The 18,374-nt window shown below is 42.6% G+C and overlaps 2 protein-coding genes across 2 annotated transcripts; one reads left to right on the top strand and one right to left on the bottom strand.

Moving 5' to 3' along the window:
* The first annotated feature begins 492 nt into the window (after positions 1-492).
* GSK3 (serine/threonine protein kinase) lies at positions 493-3,114 on the top strand. The gene is made up of 7 exons (XM_007928850.1): positions 493-961; positions 1,038-1,210; positions 1,265-1,348; positions 1,403-1,751; positions 1,807-2,000; positions 2,065-2,269; positions 2,333-3,114. Exons 1-7 carry the CDS (start codon positions 916-918, stop codon positions 2,464-2,466), a joined length of 1,185 nt encoding a protein of 394 aa, XP_007927041.1. The 5' UTR covers positions 493-915; the 3' UTR covers positions 2,467-3,114.
* Positions 3,115-6,910: 3,796 nt separating this feature from the next.
* On the bottom strand, positions 6,911-7,887 carry MYCFIDRAFT_63656 (uncharacterized protein; the record flags this gene model as incomplete). Its single annotated transcript, XM_007928912.1, has 2 exons — positions 6,911-7,444; positions 7,567-7,887. 2 exons carry the CDS (start codon positions 7,885-7,887, stop codon positions 6,911-6,913), a joined length of 855 nt encoding a protein of 284 aa, XP_007927103.1.
* Between the last annotated feature and the right edge of the window lie 10,487 nt (positions 7,888-18,374).

The raw sequence follows: 18,374 nt of genomic DNA, 5'->3' as shown, positions 1-18,374 counted from the left end.
GTGAAGGCGTGTGCATTTCCACGTGCTCCTTAACAGACTTAGAGTGTGTTCCGAACGGCAACCTTGAGACGCTCAGTGATGAAGACGCAACCGCGCGCACAAAGCGAGTAAGATAAGGTAGCCAAGAGTATGACATAAGTAGACCATGTGATGTGACCCATTTGTGGGCCGTCCAGGATAGTTTTGGGCGGTTTAGCAGCATTGCAGTCAAATCCCCTGCTGGCCCATCACTAATCCTCTCTCCAGCTGCATATCCAGCTTCTGAGTTCTGCGTGCCGCTGGACAGCAGACGGCCTGGGAGTGTAGCGTTGACTTCGTGCTGCTGGAGTGAGCATCACCGCGAGAGCCCGCCGCCATTAGTTCTAGCCCACCCACCAGGCTGCGTCCCCGTTGAGCCAGCCCGTCTGAGGACCTCTCTCTGTGCTCGTGATCGAAGATTGAGGGGCTTCTTGTACCGACACCTACATCACCCTTCCACGCCGCTCACCACCACAACAACCACAACCACCACCACCACCACCGCGATCTCACCAGCCGCAGCCGCAGCCGCACCATTGCTGTCCGCCAGCCTCAGATTCACCCTCCATTCCGACCATCATCAATATTGTGTGTGTGCGCGCGCTCCTGCACGCACCTGCCTCAACTCGACAACGGCCCGCATTGCTCAGCCGTCACCGTCACACCTGACCTGACCTGACCCGACCTGACCTCGAGCACCTGCCACAGGCCACAGCCTACCCTCCCAGCGCCTATACCTCTTCACTACCGCGACTCGCGCGGTGCACTGCGAACAGCAGCCAAAACGGACCTCCTCTGCGCAACCTCGAAATCTCCTCACCAGCTGCTGAATAGCAGCCCGCCCTACTCGCGATAGCAAGTCACACCTGCGCGTGACCACCACAGCCGCTCCCTACAATGTCGCAGAATCGCCCATCGGCGTTCTCAGGATTAAGGATGGGTGGTATGCACCTCCATGCCACGTGATATGGCAATGCTTCACGTCGTGAGAGTGGCAGTGAGCTAACCCGATTGTGCAGAAGTCATTCGCGAAAAAGTGCAGGATGGCCTGACCGGCGAGACCAAGGAAATGCAGTATACGCAATGCAAGATCGTGGGCAATGGCAGCTTTGGAGTAGTCTTCCAGACCAAACTCTCCCCTTCTGGCGAGGATGCAGCCATCAAGCGGGTCCTGCAGGACAAGCGCTTCAAGGTGGGTTCTGCTTTGGAGACGCAATCGCGTTCTGACATTGACTCTCGCTTGCAGAACAGAGAACTCCAGATCATGCGAATCGTCCGTCATCCAAATATCGTCGAACTGAAGGCGTTCTATTACTCCAACGGAGAGAGGGTGAGAGATCTCGATAACAAGATGGGCGTCCAAACAGCTCTGATCGCCGCCCAGAAAGATGAAGTCTATCTCAACCTCGTCCTCGAATTCGTGCCGGAGACCGTGTATCGGGCCTCGCGACACTTCAACAAGCTGAAGACCACCATGCCGATTTTGGAGGTCAAGCTCTACATCTATCAACTCTTCCGCTCACTGGCCTACATCCACTCGCAGGGCATCTGCCACAGAGATATCAAGCCTCAAAACTTACTTCTGGACCCTCACTCTGGTATTTTGAAGCTGTGTGACTTTGGCTCTGCAAAGATTTTGGTGGAGAACGAGCCAAATGTCTCCTACATCTGCTCCAGATACTACCGTGCGCCAGAACTCATCTTCGGTGCTACTAACTATACCACCAAGATCGGTGAGTTCGGCCTACGTATCTTTCACCTGCACGGCTATTCACTGACAACTCATAGATGTCTGGTCCACTGGTTGCGTCATGGCGGAGCTGATGCTGGGTCAGCCGCTTTTTCCAGGCGAGTCCGGTATTGACCAGCTGGTGGAGATAATCAAGGTGCTTGGCACGCCGACTCGCGACCAAATTCGCACTATGAACCCGAATTACATGGAGCACAAGTTCCCGCAGATCAAGCCGCATCCATTCAGCAAGGTAATTCCATGCTCTCGTATTGACGTGAAAATGAAGGCCGCGACTAATCTCGTGCTTTGAATAGGTGTTCCGTAAGGCCGACCCGAACGCAATCGATCTGATCTCGCGACTACTTGAATACACGCCGACGCAGCGCCTTTCGGCGGTTGACGCCATGGTGCATCCATTCTTCGACGAGCTCAGAGATCCGAGTACGAGACTGCCGGATTCGCGCCATGCAGGAGGCGCGAGCAAAGACCTGCCCAATCTGTTCGATTTCTCTCATCATGGTCAGTGGTGTAGCTCAACAGGCGAATGTTTCAGAAGCTTGCAATACTAATACGGTCTCGCAGAACTTTCGATTGCGCCGCACCTCAACCACCAGCTTGTGCCGGCTCACATGAAGTCCGTATTAGCGGAGAAGGGCCTCGACATCGACAACTTGACACCGCTCACCAAGGATCAAATGATGGCACGCCTGGATTGAGAGATTCACGGGGCACTCACACTCAAGAAATCTCTCTCACACACTCGCTCTAAAAGCATCAGCTTTCTATCATGAAGTCACGCAGCGATGCATTGTCACGGTCACAGACGGCGTTCGAACGGGCCTGGAGTCTTCGGCGAAGCTGAGCTGGAGACTTGGAAATAGCATACACCTCAATCTCGACAATGGATGCGCGTGCTTTTGGCTCAACACGCATACGGACTGACGACGAAATCCTACTAGCAAGAAATGCCCTGGTTGCTACTCTCATCACAAGGTAGATGTTCTCTTCTGCGCGATATGGATGTGCAAGTAGAGGAAGTAGCTGGAGCCTTTCTTCTTCTTGGCTGGAATGAAATGGATCTACTATCAAATGGGGCGCGCGGGAAATGAGACGCAAGTTCGACAACTCAAAAATTTGGCTCTAGGCGTCTGGCTAATGATGAAAACTGCTTGTGATGCCCTCGACCGAAATGTACTCATGGAGCCGGTAGCATAGGAGGAGCTCGTATGGGGCTTCTGCGAAGCCTACACATACTCGGGTGTTTGATATCATGCGGCGATTCTGGGCACATGCCGTAGTGATCTCCTCAGATGGCTGGTTTTGGCCACGAATAGATTTCTCTTCAAAAAGCGATGTCTTCCCCGACAGGATCCCTCTTAACGTGTGCAAGGAGGATGGCGTGTTTCCAGCTTTTCGTTAGACGCTTCCTTGATTCGTTCGTGAAGGGAAACGGAAAATCGTGTTCGCCGAGAGCTCGCACTAAGGCCCTGTCTACTTGCAACAGGTTATGGCGTAAACCGAGAGATTATAATAACCTCATAAGCGGCTCAGATTATGGCGACTTATAATCGGTTATCCATGAGACAGTGCCAGGTGTTAAGACCTATATAATAAGCCTCCGGCTCGGCAGCTACACTCTACCTCTTTGTAGTAGGCTATATAGCTTCTAGTAGTATTTATAATGATATCGATGACGGCGCAGTAGGTAGTAAATCGGCGGGCGAAGGGCAGGGAGGACGAGTGCTTCGGCGAGTGTAGTTTGTAGTATAGTTACTATATAAATATACAGTTAGTCGAGTAGCTAGTCTCTTAGTTTAAAGCTATTCGAATACTAGCAAATATAGTCTCTCAATCGACAGATTCTTAGCCCTCTTAGGCTTTATTAAAGACACCTTCTTTAAAGGCAAAGGCGACTCGGAAGCGTGCGGCGACTACAATACCTATTAATAAAGATAGGCAGCGTAAAGCGCTATAATAGTAGACTTAAGAGCAGACCGAGTACTTCCTCGACTAGTTAAACGAGTTTAAGAAGATTAGCCGTAGCACTAATACTAATAACTTCTAGTTAGGTAACCTCCGAGACCTAGCTACGTTAATAAATAAGAAATATAGTACCGAGCGTACTGCGGACTACCTAAAGAATAAGTAGTCGTTAATTAAGAAGGACTAGAGTATATAGATTGCTTACCTAAAGTATATAAGTAGCTAGAATAGTATGCCTCTAACCGCCGAGTCGGACGTAGAAGACGCCTATTTCGACGAGAATCTAAGGTATACTTCCTTCCGTAATAAATTGCTAGAGCACTTCGATATTATAGACGAATTAATCGGCTTAGAGGTAGCTATAGGCGATTATATAGCGACTAACGAGGCCCTCGGTAAAGAAAGCGAGGATAAGGGTAGTAAGGAATCGGAGGTTAAGGTTACGGCGGAAGGCGCGGCTTCCGCGCCCTTTATAGAAGAGCAATTAATAGTATTACGCGCTGCTAAGGCGGCGGAAAAGCATTAAAAGAAGATGTAGAAGGAGGCCGATCGGGTTTATAAGAAGGCGGAGGATGTAAACGAGAAGAATCTAACTATTATAAAGTCGTTATAGAAGGTCTTCGAGCCGATAGTATTAATAGTCGCGGAGGTGGTAAAGGATAGCAAGGAAGAACGTGCTTTAGCGAAGAAACTAGCGGACGAGCAACGCGCTAATACGCTAGCCGCTGCTAAGGCTAGTTTAGTCGTTAGTAACGTTATAAAGCGGCTGCTAGATAAGAAGACGTTTAAGAATATAGACATACCGACGGCTAATCGTATATTATTAATACGCGAGGTCGCAAAGAAGAATAGGGAATTTGACTATTATAAGGTCGCTTCGAGTATAAACTAGGAGCAGTTTAAGGAGTACTTCCTGTCTGTATTAACGGACATTAAGTCTAATATCCGTTAGAATATATATCTACAACAGATAGAAGGTGGATACGTACTATTAGGATATAGGCAATAGGTTGTTATTAATAACAATAATTAGAAATGGCAGAAGAAGTATGTATTTAGTGCTATTCGATACGAGAATTCGTAGATTGGGATAGAATTTTAGTGTAAATGCACGCTAACGGCTATACTATTGATTTATATAGAGGTGTTGTTAATTTTTACTAGCAAAATGTAGTTACGTGCGAGGTGCTATTATATGAAAAAAAGCCATGCCCTATTAACCTAAACTCTAGTATCGTAGAAGTTTGCTAAGAACCTACGAATTCAACCCTACTATAATTTCGACTAGAGAAGAGCCTGTCCGCGGAAGAGGCGATAGTAATGTTCCTTAAATGCACGATTTAAGCCTAGAATTCGAATCTATACCAAGTTTCTTACTAAAAGCTAAACCCCGGCTATTGCCTTTGCATCCTATAAGCATCTACTAAACCCTATTACATCCTTCGCCGTACTCTAAGTAGCACCTCCTACTTTTGAGCCCTTATATTAAGTCTAGTTCTTAACTAATTACCGTCGTATTTAGTATATATCTACCTCGCTATTCTATTACGATAATTAGCGTAACTTTCATCCTTAACCTCTTCGGCGTAGCGCCTATTATCGACGTAAACCTTAGCCGTCGTATCGGCCTCTCGAGCGGCATTTAATTTAGCGTTAGTTAGAAGGAGACCTAGCTCTAAAGATAGCGGTTGTCGACTATTAGATAGAATAAAGTTATAGATAACATAATAGGCGACGATAAAGCGACTTTGTTAGGTAATCGACTAGCTATTTAGTCCCTTTTTAATAAGCCTAAACCGCCTGTTTATAACACTAAACACCCTCTCGATATAGTTACAAAGCTAAGTATAGCGGAGGTTGTAAATCTCTCGATAATTAGTCGGTCGTTCTTCCGCCTCGCCTTACTTATAGAGGTAATATCGTGTCTTCTAATATAGCACTAAGAGCCGTAGATCTTTAAAGGAATATCTACCGTCCGCAAGATAGAAGTAGCTATCTAGTACGTCGAAGCCTAACTAATAGGCCTTCCTTAATATAGTGCTATCCGTTGCTAACCCTTCGTATCTAGGCATTATATATAAGAAGCGCAAAGACGAGTCGCAGGCGGCTATTACATTCTATACAATATAGCCCTTCCGACAACGCTATAGATTGCTATTAATCTTCGGTAGACTAGCTATTAATAAGATGCCGTCGATAGCGCCTATAACACCCTTAAAATATAGCTAGAACTTGCCTCCGTCGGCACCCTTAGACTATAGCGGTTTATCGTCCTTTCGTAGCAATTTAATTTATTCCTTCGCTATACGACACAAATAGCGCGATACGGTATAGATTATCCTTCGTAGTGTCTCTCTTACTATACCAAAGTCGTTAGTAAGGTTGCTAAGGCTCCTATTATGTCCGACTATAACAAGGAAGAGGATAACTCGTAACTTAATAGAGTATTTGTTCCTGTTCTTGCCTTCTAAACTATTCTTCCGCAGCTCTTCTACTAACGCGCGCAATACCGGTTGCTTTAACCTCGTACGCTCGTAATAGTACTTCGGCGGACTATATAGCACTCGAAATGCCTCGCTTTCTATCTTATTGCGGTCTATTTAAACTGACCTTCGTCCTAGTAGTCGATATATCGTACGGCGGCGCAATTTAGGTAGTTCTTCGAGTAACAACGGTATCGTGCTAGCAATAGCGCTTACCGACAACACGACCGCTAATAATCGCTCTATCGTACCTCGTTCTTTACCTCCGCCGCCCTATACCTTGTCGACCGCTATATAAGACGTAGAAAGAGGTAGATACTGCGGCGCTATGCCGGAAGTCTATAGGGCGTACAGATAGGCTTAAAAGCTCCTTAAGAGTTAGTTATGCTAATCATACTATATATAGCATAATCTCAGCGAGTTTACGAGCACAGCGATAACTAACGATTCAATAATCGTTGTTATATGAGACAGGTTGGTTATTGGAAGAGTTGTTATAATCTACGGCCAGGTTATGCTATAACCTGTTGCAAGTAGACAGGGCCTAACGAGAAGCTGGAATCACGAAATCCTCCTTGCACATATTACCTTCTACCTACAGGCTCGAGTGAAGTCTGACGAAGCTACGCCGACTATGACAATCAGGTTGCAAATGAGATCATCTCGATCGCGACGAAACGACGAAAGCTTGCTGTTACGATTGTAGACTACACAAATCTGGTGCCTTGTCACGACTGCCTGAGGATGACTGAACGCCATCTAACGCTTTCTTCCAAGCACTCTCCGTCTCCAACCACGCACTAAAGTCCTTCAAATACGGATACCTCTTCCTCAACTCCGCAACATCCACGCCAAATCCCTCCGTTCGAAACCAATCAAACATCAACCCCAACTGCTCATGAAGCAACCATTTCAGTATCCTCGCAACAAACCCATACGTCTCTGGAATCTTTTGTCCCGTCACCTCTCTAAATACTTTCTCGGCCTCAACCACCGAATTCTCATCTCCTGCCAGAGATATGCTCTTGTTCCGATATTCGGATGTCTCGGCGTTGGGGAAGGCTTCCGCTGCTATCTTGCCGATGTCTTTTGTACTGACTAATTGCAACTTCGCATCATTGCCATTCAAACCCCACATTGCCGTGAAAGCTTTTCCCAAAAAAAATCGTTCGTCATGGTTTCGTAGAAAGCTACGGGCCGGAGAGAAATGTCCATGTTGTCGTCTTTTCTTTACTTTTCGTCATGATTTCCCTCTCGATTTCGAATTTTGATGCAAAGCCAAAGTGAGGGATGTTTGTGGGGGGTTTTGTCGCTTGTCTATTCTATGCCTCGATCGGTGGCTGTGAAGACTATGTGTTGGATTCCGGCGTTTGTGGCTGCGTGCACTAAGGCTTTGCCTTCTTTCTCTTCTTCTTTTGCGGCGTTCATGGGGTTGGACATGGCGAAGAGGCCCCATGGGGATTTTACTTGGGAGAAGATTGCGTCGGGATCGTTGAAGTTGCCTTCGATTATGTGGACGTTCGGGTTTTTGGCGAGGGCTTGGGCGGATTTGGAGGTCTTGTTGCGCGTGACTGCGTAGATCTCGAAAGGTTGGGAGGGATGGGATAAGAGGGCTGTTATCAGTGCTCCGCCTTGTTTGCCAGTTGCACCTGTCACGACCAGTGGTCTCATGGCTGGCACTGCTGTGGTCATCGCTGCAGCTTGCGGTACTGTCCTCGTATTGCTATTCGCTTAGTAGAGCTGCCAATGACTTGTAGAATACGATGAAGACGGTATGCTCGGTCCAGGCGAGAGGCCTCTATATATACCACCTGTTGTGGCACCTGCTGGAAGTGCTTCGTCGAAGATCTGGCGACTGACAGATCATTGCCTACTGTAGTCAATCACTTCACTTCACTGGAGTACGGCCTGCCAGAACTGGAAGATATCTGCATCTTGGAAATGCTGTATCCGTCCGCTGTGCCACATGTTGTGCCGTCGGTAGGAAGTTGGACCGATCTGCAAAGCGGCTTCCTGCTTCAATTCTCAACTTCGCGCGGCGCTGCGCTTCCTCTCTCGATTTCTTCTGATTACACAGCAGCCATTTTGGTCTTCTGCTTGGCCGCATCGCATTTTCAGTGCTTGCAAGGTGTGCGGATCTGCGTGAGTACCTGAGCTACTGCTGGTGGGACTCATTTTGCTGGAAGATTTGATCGAGAGCATCTCGGACATGGTGGCGATTGCTCTTCCTGCTGAAATAGACCATTAAGGTTGGACTGCCTTTCACGATTTGCATCACCCTCAGGCATCCTTCGTCGGAACTGTTGTGGTTCAGTCAGGTGATATGCTGGTCAGCTGATACCATTAGCTGACCTGTGCCAAGAGGAAGGACACACAATGGGTATATTAACTGCAGTTTCTGTAGCTGGCTCCTAATCCTTCTTCGTATAGTTATATAGTTGTTAATCCGATAATTAGTTGTATCCTTAGCACGATTTACAATAGGTTATAAGCCTAGCGTATACGCTTACCTATCTAGTTCAACTATAAAAGAACTGTTTCTAGAGTCTACTAAATAGAGCTAGCTATCTAGACCTATTAGGTACCTAGTTAAGAGCTCTAGTTCGGACTAAAACCTAGCAAGTGTCCCTTATAAGCCCTGCCTAGCACTATACTAAAAGGTAGCTAGGAACGATAGACACTAATTAGACAAAGATAGTAAAGGAGAATTAGGTTCTTAGGAAGGGGATCAACTTCTAAGACTAGAAGCTTATATTCTAGGCGGCCCTTCTAGAAAAGGACCTAGTTAGTATAGTATTCTATAGACTTAACTAGGCTAATAAAATAAAACTACCTCTAAAAAGTATGTTTATAGAGGACTTAGCCGATTAGTAGTATAGAGACATGTTTAGGGACTAGAAAAAGAAAGATATCTAAGCCCTAGGCATACTTATTACTAGACTCGACCCTACCCTTAGACTAGACTTCGGTAACATACCTAAGTTAGCTAAGGATATATACGACTATATTAAGGCTCTATACAAGCCTATTATAACCGTAGACATATTTAATACTATTAAACTTATTAGGTACATTAGGATGCCCCTTACTAATCCGAATACCTAGTAGTACTACGAATCTTTTTAGTAGTAGTTCAATAGATTCTAAACATCGATAGAACAATTTACTAGCTTAGTTATAATAATAGAAGCGTCTATAAAGTTATTAGACATTAAGATGCCTAACATGCTTATTAGGATGCTGTTTATTTAGGGCCGTTCTAGTTACGAATAGCTTAGATCCTAGAAGTATAACAATAAGCCTAAAGCTAAGGACTCCTCCCTTAAAGCAATAATAACGTCCCTAAGGAGAGAAAAGCCTCCTAGACAGTCATCTAGCGGCTTAAAGCTTGTTAGAGGGGCTATTAGCAATAATAACGACTAGTGCACTTAGTATAAGCACAAACACACTAACGCTAAGTGCTATAAGCAACACCCTAATATAGCACTACCTAGTTAGGGAAAGAAAGACAAGAGCAAAGACAAAGACAAAGACAAAGGCAAGAAGGGTAAAGGCAAAGGAAAGGGCAAATCTAGTAGTACTATTAACAATAACAAAGATAAATCAGACTCCCCCTCTAACTCGGAAGATAAGGGAGACTATTAGCTAGACGGCCTTAGTAAGGGCCTAATTAGGGGAGCTATTGCAAAGCCGGGACTAGCTATAGTAAGCTCTAAGAACCTAATAGCTAATACAAAAGTTTAGGACACAGGTACATTACTATACATTATAGGGAACAAGAGCTAGTTTAGCGATCTTAAGTACCTAACTAAGCCTGTTCAGTTCTCCTAAGTAGTAGGAAAATCAAGTGTATTACGATTAGGAACTGTTAACATCTTCCTAACCTATAAAGGAAAGAAAACCCCAATCACTCTAATAGACGTCCTCTACTCCCCGAACTCAGATTATAACCTAATCTTAGTAGAGCGTCTTTAGAAGAAATATAGCATTTACTTAGATAGACCTTTAGGTACTTTGATGCTTAAAGGCAAGCTAATTAGAAAGGTTAAGGAAGTATAAGGAGTACTTGCCCTTAAAGATACTAGAGTTAAAATGCTAGGCTTAGCTTTAAAACCAAACTTAGAATCGAGTTAGAAAGGGCAGCTATTAGCCCTAGCTATCGCTAGACTACGAGCGGACATATTAAGATAGCATTAGAGACTTAGCCACGTCGGCAACAAGATCCTAACAGCTACTAAGGAAGCTATTCTAGGCCTAGAAGAAGTTAATATATCTAAACTCGAGCACTATAAGACCTACAAGCTCTCGAGAGCTTAAAGAGTTGTATTAAGAGAATACAGAACTAGACTAGAAAAAGCCCTTAACGAAGTCTATATTAACCTTGTTAGCGTACAACTATTTAATCTGTTTGGAAACAGGTACATTATAATCCTAACTAATGCTAAAACTAGGCTTAGGTAGGGTCTGTTACTTCGAAGCAAAGATAAGGTAACAAGTAGTAATAAACTAACTAACTAGATAACTAGAATTAAGAGGCAATACAACAAAATCCCTAAGATTATCTTTAGTAATAGCGGGGGAGAGTTTACTAACAACGATCTAGTATATTTTGTAGAGGAAGTTAGTATTAGATAGGATGTGTCTATACTATATATACCGGAGCAGAATAGCATTATAGAGTCGTTAAACAAGACGATTCTACTTAAGGCAAGAGCAATAATAATTAACTCTAGCCTACTAATATACTGCTAGTGCTTTGTAGTAATGCATTCGATTTACCTAACTAATAGACTAGTAAGCTTAAGAACTAAGGAAGTTCCACTTAAGGCTTTCGAATTAGACTTGAATATCGGCAGTATAGACATTGACCTATCTAAGACGAGACGATTTAGCTATAAGGCATTTAAATACCTCGAATCCGGAGTTAAACGACTTAACTCCTAGAAATTTGCACTAAGAGCTTTCGTTTACTAGTTTATTAGATTCTAAGAAAATTCGTTAACAAACTATCTGCTTTAGAACCCGTACTAGAAGGATGGCGTATAGCAGTATAACGTCAGATTCTCTCTATACGTTACCTTTAACGAGGACTTTGTCTATAAAGACAATTTTACTAAGCTTCTAAGTACCCTTTAAGCTTAGGGGGAGTATTTAAGACTAGCTATCCCTTAGGAGACTATTTAGGTACTTGAAACCTAGTCTAACCTTTTATTTGAGTTAGGAATCCTAGCACTATTCCCTAGTAATAACTAAACACCTTAGCACTCTTTAGAACCTTAGGGGGAGCTATTTAGAGGTAGCATCCCTTAGCCTTAGCAGGCTTATAATTAGGAAGATTAGGAAGACTCCCTTATAGCTTAGGGGGAGCAAGGTACACTTAAGTAAGGAACACTACCTTAGCCAACACCTATAGCTAATAAGCTAACACTCCAAAATTACTAACTAGAACTACTAGCTACCTAGTAGGAAGCTGCTTCTAAGAAAAATTAGTATACTTAAGAAACAGATACTACTAAACTAGAAGATACCCTAATTACTCCCTTCTAAGTCCCTAAGACTACTAGCAAGAGAAAGAGGGCTCCTAACCTACCTTAGCTAAACCCTCCTTAAACCGAAGTACGACTTAGGTCGGGCAGAGCCGTAGCTAAGCATAACTATAGCAAGATTACTAAGATTGCTATAGCTGCTGCTACAAAAGATGCTTAGAAGCTAGCTAACCTAACAACCCTAGCTGAAGCCCTAAAAAGGCCTAACTAGGATGAATAGAGAAAAGCCGTTACAAAAGAGATAAGGTCTCTTAAAAAGTCTAGTGCAATCGAGTGGATTCTAGCCGAATCCCTACTAAAAGGCAGAACACCTCTAATAGGAAAATAGGTTTTCAAGATCAAATACCTGCTAGACGGCTCTATTAACAAATACAAGGCAAGATAGATAGCTAGAGGCTTTATATAGAAGCAAGGTCTTAACTATATTAACACCTATACTCCTATACTAAGAGCAGCTACTACTAGACTTGTCCTTAGGCTTTTAGTAAACAAAAACTAGAAGCGAAGACAGATTGATATCGAGACTGCTTTCTTAAATCCCCCTCTAGATAAAGAGATTTTTATTAGACCCCTAGAAGGCGTGCACCTATTTAAGAAGCACCCTCTAAAGTAGATCATCCGTATTAGAAAAGGATTGTATAGCCTTAAGCAGGCTGCTAATCTCTAGCACTATAATGCTTTAGATACTCTTCGTCAACTTAGCCTAAGTAGGACAAAGAGTGACTATTGCCTATAGCAAGGTAATAGTATTCTTATCCTCCTTTATATAGATAACTTCTAAATCTTTAGAACCTCTAAGGCAAAGATCGATGCTCTAATTGAAGGTCTTCGCAAGAAGTATACAATTAAGATTGTTACGTCTAACCTGTTTCTAGGCCTTTATCTAAAGGAAGATAAGGAGGGAAACCTTACTATCTCCTAGATACACTATACTAAAGAGAAGCTTTAGAAGCATAGCTTAGACTAGTACAAGCTAATAAAGCATCCACTTAAGAAGCTTTACGAGCCTCTTATAACCCCCTATAACCGTTAGGACTACTAGCTATTTAACACTATAATTAGTAAAATGCAGTTTCTAGCTAACTAGACTAGACTAGATATTAGCTATACCGTCAACCACCTTGCTAGGTTCCTTCAGAATCCCGGACCTAAGCATATTATAGCTGCTAAACATCTCTAGAGGTATATTGCTAGTATAGTTGATAAAGGACTTGTCTTTAGAAAGAAGAAAACTTTAGAATTTTAGGCATACTCTAACGCAGACTTTGCTAGTAACCCTTTATTATTAAGATCAACATTAGGCGCCCTTATACTTCTTAACAACACTCTAATTATATAGAGATTATAGCTCTAGAAGGAAGTCGTACTCTCTAGCACTAAAGTAGAGTATGTTGCTCTAATAGAAGTATATAGAGAAATCTGCTAGCTCCGAAATTTGATGACTAAGCTTTAACCACTTACTAGGGAAGAAGTTAATAGGATTTATATCTAGGTGGACAACCAGTTAGCTATTTCCCTTATTAAGGACTACACTAATTCTAAGAGGTTAAGGCACGTTTCCCTTAGGAACTACTACTATAGAGAACAGTATACCTAGGGAAAGATTAGTGTCGAATTCGTTACTACTAACAAACAGCTGGCGGACTGTTTTACTAAGCCTAAATCTCCAAACAAAATTCTCTAATAACACAGCGTCTCTAGGACAAACTCCTAAGTTACTCCTTTAAAAAAAAAAAAAAAAAAAAAATCTTATTTGTAGGATTAAAAACAAACTTTACACACTTATTGAATTTCATTCTAATTTCTAGAAACAGCCTAGCTGTACTATACAGTCTGAGCTGCAAAATTTCTTTTATAACAACATTAAGACTAAGCAGGAAGAAATACCTTAGCCCTTAAGAGTTAGAAACTCTCTAATGCTATAAGGCTTTTACTAATCTAGACTACCTAGCCTATTTCAAAATCGAAAACACACATTACAACTCTCTGCCTACTAAAAAAAAAAAACGAATCTCCCTAATTAGCTACCTATCTTAGCATTACTATCTTCGTAATTAGAGAAACCCCTCTAAGGACTACTAGAATCGCGAGTCGAGCTAGGACTAGTAGACAACCTAGAACCTAGCCTACGACTACGTCCCTAAGCAGTAGCCTAGGTATAAGCATTTGCCTACTATAGTAGCAAATTTGCTACTGCCTAGGCGCCCTAAGGAGTACTCTAATCGATGCTAGACGGGACTAGCATATATAGACGACGCTAATTAGTGCCTACTCTACTCCCCGGATTGCGAGGCAGTAGAGGCGCTATAGGCGCCTAACGATTCGTATTAGAGCGTAGCCGAGAGACGTAACCTAATAAAAGAATTAGTGTTTTTGCTTCAAAAAAATGCATAAGACTAGATTTAACTTACTAGAGAACTCGCATTAACTATAATAATTTAGGCTAGCACAGTTAGTGCAAGCGCCCTTTAGGAAAGCGATATCCTAACCGTTAATTCGATAACTTAGAGTTATATACTCTAAGTACGGACCCTTTAACTACTTGTAAGGACCGCACTAGCTGTTACTAGTATATACGCGTCTAGCAGTAGCCGTATATACAAGCGCGGCAGGTAAGTAGTTGACATTCGATTTTAAGCCTAAATTGAATGCCTTAGCCGCCTTACGTAGACGCGGAGGCATACTTAGAAACAGCCGAGCATTATCCTAGCTCGTAATAAAATGCCTAACATTAACGTTACGTAGCTAAGGCGGAGTCTGCTCCGGACTAATATTAGTTAAGTACTAGATAATTCTCTAGAGAATCGCGACAGTTAACTAAACTTCCTTAAGGACTGCGCCTAGTTAGCAAATTGTTAGGAAAGGGGAAACTCTAATAGCAACACTTACTAGTCTCTATAAACTAGAGCTTATTATAACGCGAAGGGTGCCGATTCTTGTTTAGATCATTACTACCGCCGCCGCTGCTACTACTACCTATACTACTCGCTATACTCCCTAGGCTAGGGTAAAGAATTATCGCTATAATAAAGTCTCGGCTAGCTGTTAGACTTAAAAGGTCTTAGTAAGAATTTGAATTCTAGTAGAGGCTACTAGTACTTAGGGGATTGCTAAAGAGTAGATTGTAAAAGTTCAAGTTGTCTAGTTAAGTTTAAGTATCTTTTATAGGCGCCTGCTAACCCTATAATTACGACTAAGGACATTACTCTAAAGCAAACCAATTAGCAAACAATGTAATATAAGCACGTGTAAGTAGTATAGTATATGAAGCTGCATATAAAGCAGATATAGTCTAATATCTAAAGGCAGTTAGAAGATAAAGTAAAGCTCTAAGCCTAGATTTAGAGTGTCTAATCTAAACAGTACATTATCTCTACCTAAGGGGGAGTGTTGTAGTTCAGTTAGGTGATATGCTAGTTAGCTAATACCATTAGCTAACCTATGCTAAGAGGAAGGACATATAATAGGTATATTAACTGCAGTTTCTGTAGCTAGCTCCTAATCCTTCTTCGTATAGTTATATAGTTGTTAATCCGATAATTAGTTGTATCCTTAGCACGATTCATAACAGGAACTCCTTCTAGTTAATAAGATTAGTCTAGACACATACACCATTCGAAGGTATTTAGCCAAACGAAACACATCCTTAGGCGTTGCTAGCAAGAACAACGACAGAGCTTAAGCGCGGTGTTATCGCCTATACGTAAAAGGCCCTATTTCGTTAAACTTAGCCTACTCGTTATACAGTTTAATAGAATAGGCCTTATTTGGTGTCTAGACCTTCTTTGATCAAATAGCGGCTATTTGATCCCCTAGTTAGTATAGAAATAGTAGTTGTTAGTAGTGCTAGGCGTAGAAATAGTAGTTATTAGTAGTGCTAGGCGTTATTAGTAGCGGAAGTGCAATTTCCGAGGCAAATTCGGTAGTAATCTAGTAGTTGCTAAGCGCGCTAAGGCCGATTCTCGACTTAGCTGCTACGCTCTCGAATACTACTATAACTAAGTAATACACTCTCGGTTAATAGGGACGTCGTTATATAAGATATCCTACTTTCCGTACTATAAAATAAAGGCTATTAGACACTATAGTATAAAGCGACAACCTCCGAAATCTCGAAGCCGGAATTAAGCTTACGATAGCGATAACTATACCTATTCTACGACCGCTTTTACTAGAGTTACGACTCGATAACCTCCGCCGTAACTATAATACGCCTATTAGGCCGATTCCTCGACCTCCTATACCTTAGACTATCGTTCCTATATTAACTAGCGACCGTAAGCGTGCTATAGAGCTATTTGATGCCTCTGTACGGGTCAAATTCGACAACTATCTTGCTAGGACTACTACTACTACTAGGAAGCGGTATATGCGTTCTCGATACCTCCGCCTTATTTAGTAGGTTATAATACTACTTAAAGACCTTCCAAACCGCGCTAAGATTAGTAAAACCGAGTACTAAGAGCGTAAATAGGCACTAAGAAGATTTATATACGATTATAAGAACAGTCGGCTTATATACGTTAAGAAGGAAGGGCTACTAATATAGGTTATTTAGGAATACGAGATATTTAACGTCCTTGCTACGGAGCATTGCGGCCTTGTATACGGCCGCCGTAGACCTGTCTAAGCGCTTGTTAACCTCAAATTCTAAGGTATTATAAAGAGGGATATCGATAAGGTAATTAAGTACTATAGAGTGTACTCCCTGCTACGATAGAAGCCCTCGGATAGGAAGAGAATTCCCCTAGACTATATTAAGACCTCTAAGGTCCTTAGTCGTATCTAAATAGACCTTATCGACTTCTTAACGGAGCCTAATAGTCTATACTAGTACGTCCTTTATATAAAGGACTATAAGACTAAGTTCTTAAAGACCTATTGCTTAGTATCTAAGGACTCCTCGGAAATTGCCTTCTATATATAGGACTTCGCCTCCTTTATTAGCCTTATAGAGCTATATTAAATGGACAATAGCAAGGAGTTTAAGGGTATTGTTAAGAAGCTAATTAAGTCCTTCGGTATAAAGATAGCTTACGGCGTACCTTATTATCCTTAATTATAAGGGCTTATAGAACAAGCTAACGGTATCCTTAAGAGGCGCATTGCGGCTATTAAACTCGAGAAAGGCTTAAAGGGTTAGGTTGCAGCGACGTACGAGGCTATACGGATCTATAACCTAACCTAGCACTCGGCTATTAAAATAATACCCTTTAAGGCCTTCTTTAACCGTAACCCTCTAGCTAACTAGCTATTTATTAGCGAGGAGTGCCGCCGGCTCGCGAATAAAGGCAACGTTAACCTAATCTTCGAAGACAAGGACCTATAACCTATTAACGAGATTGCTGCTAGGATAGCTAACGACGACGATACGGCTTCCGTAACTACCGTTTCTACGACCTTAGCGGACGTATATAATATTGAATTTAATAACGATATTGCGGACTTCGAGAACGACGAGCACCGCTATCTAGCTACCGAGTTAGAAGCCTTAATTGTATATAGTGTACGCCGCGTCGACGTACCTTACTTTAAAGAGACATATAGCCGCCGCTCTATCTATATCTCGAGTGCTAGAAGGTCTATTAAAATCGATAAGAACTACGCTATTCTAATAGACTTAATCTCGGCAAACTAGGCTTCCGCGAATGCTAAAGTAGACCGCTCTTATAGTAGAAGGCAAGAGCGATATAGCTTTAATATTAGTAACCTTATTAGCCTCGAGATTCCGAAGAGATATCGCGTTACTAATAGACCGCGTATAGTTATTAGATAGCTTACCTCGCAATTTAAAGACGACAATAGCGTAGCTAAGTCGCTCTATAAGATACAGACACTATAGGGCAAGATTAAGGGCTATTTCTATATCCGACACCTATAACCTATAAAGTACTATTTACCGTTCTCGGTATTCTAAGGTTGTAAGGACAAGGTTATTACTTTATCGCTAGCTTCGAAGCGATAGGCATAGGTGCTACTTAACGGAGCGACTAACTATCGCTATATAAAGGGTTGTAATAATAATACCTATCTTTACCGGAAGAGAGGCAATCCCTATTCTAAGCTTTGCTATAGCGTTACTAATACCTATAGCAATATAGAAGACTTAGACTACGGCTATTCTAAAGGCGAGGTACTAAGCGGCGATAGCTAGTATTCCTATTCTTCCGACGGTAACGAGTTTAACGGGTTCTCGAGTAAAAACAATAACGACGATAATACTACCGTAGCGCCGCGGCCTCGTAGTAGCAGCCTTCCGGCCGAAGACAATACTCCGACTTAACTACGCGCACCGCTAGCCGCTTAAATAACTATACCTTCGAGCGCTCCGCTAGCGCTACCTTTAAGCGCTCTACTAGCGCTACCTTCGAGCGCTCCGCTAGCGCTATCGTTACTACCGAAAGGCCGCGGAAGGCGCTAGAAGAAGCTAACTAAGAAGGTCTTGCTTAAGAAGGTGCTAGCAGGCGTATAGAAGAGGCGAGCGGCTAAGCAATTAGTAATAAGGATACCGTAGAAGGCGCGGAAGTAAGTAATAATAGATTAATATAGCGCTTAGAATAGTCTTATTTCTATAGTCTTAGAAGGTCTTGTTTCTATAGTAAATACAGCTCT

Source organism: Pseudocercospora fijiensis, assembly GCF_000340215.1.
Source record: "Pseudocercospora fijiensis CIRAD86 unplaced genomic scaffold MYCFIscaffold_5, whole genome shotgun sequence".
In the NCBI taxonomy this organism is placed as follows: Eukaryota; Fungi; Ascomycota; class Dothideomycetes; order Mycosphaerellales; family Mycosphaerellaceae; genus Pseudocercospora; species Pseudocercospora fijiensis.
Note: the sequence above shows the minus strand (reverse complement) of the source record. Positions and strands in the feature narration are given on the sequence as shown.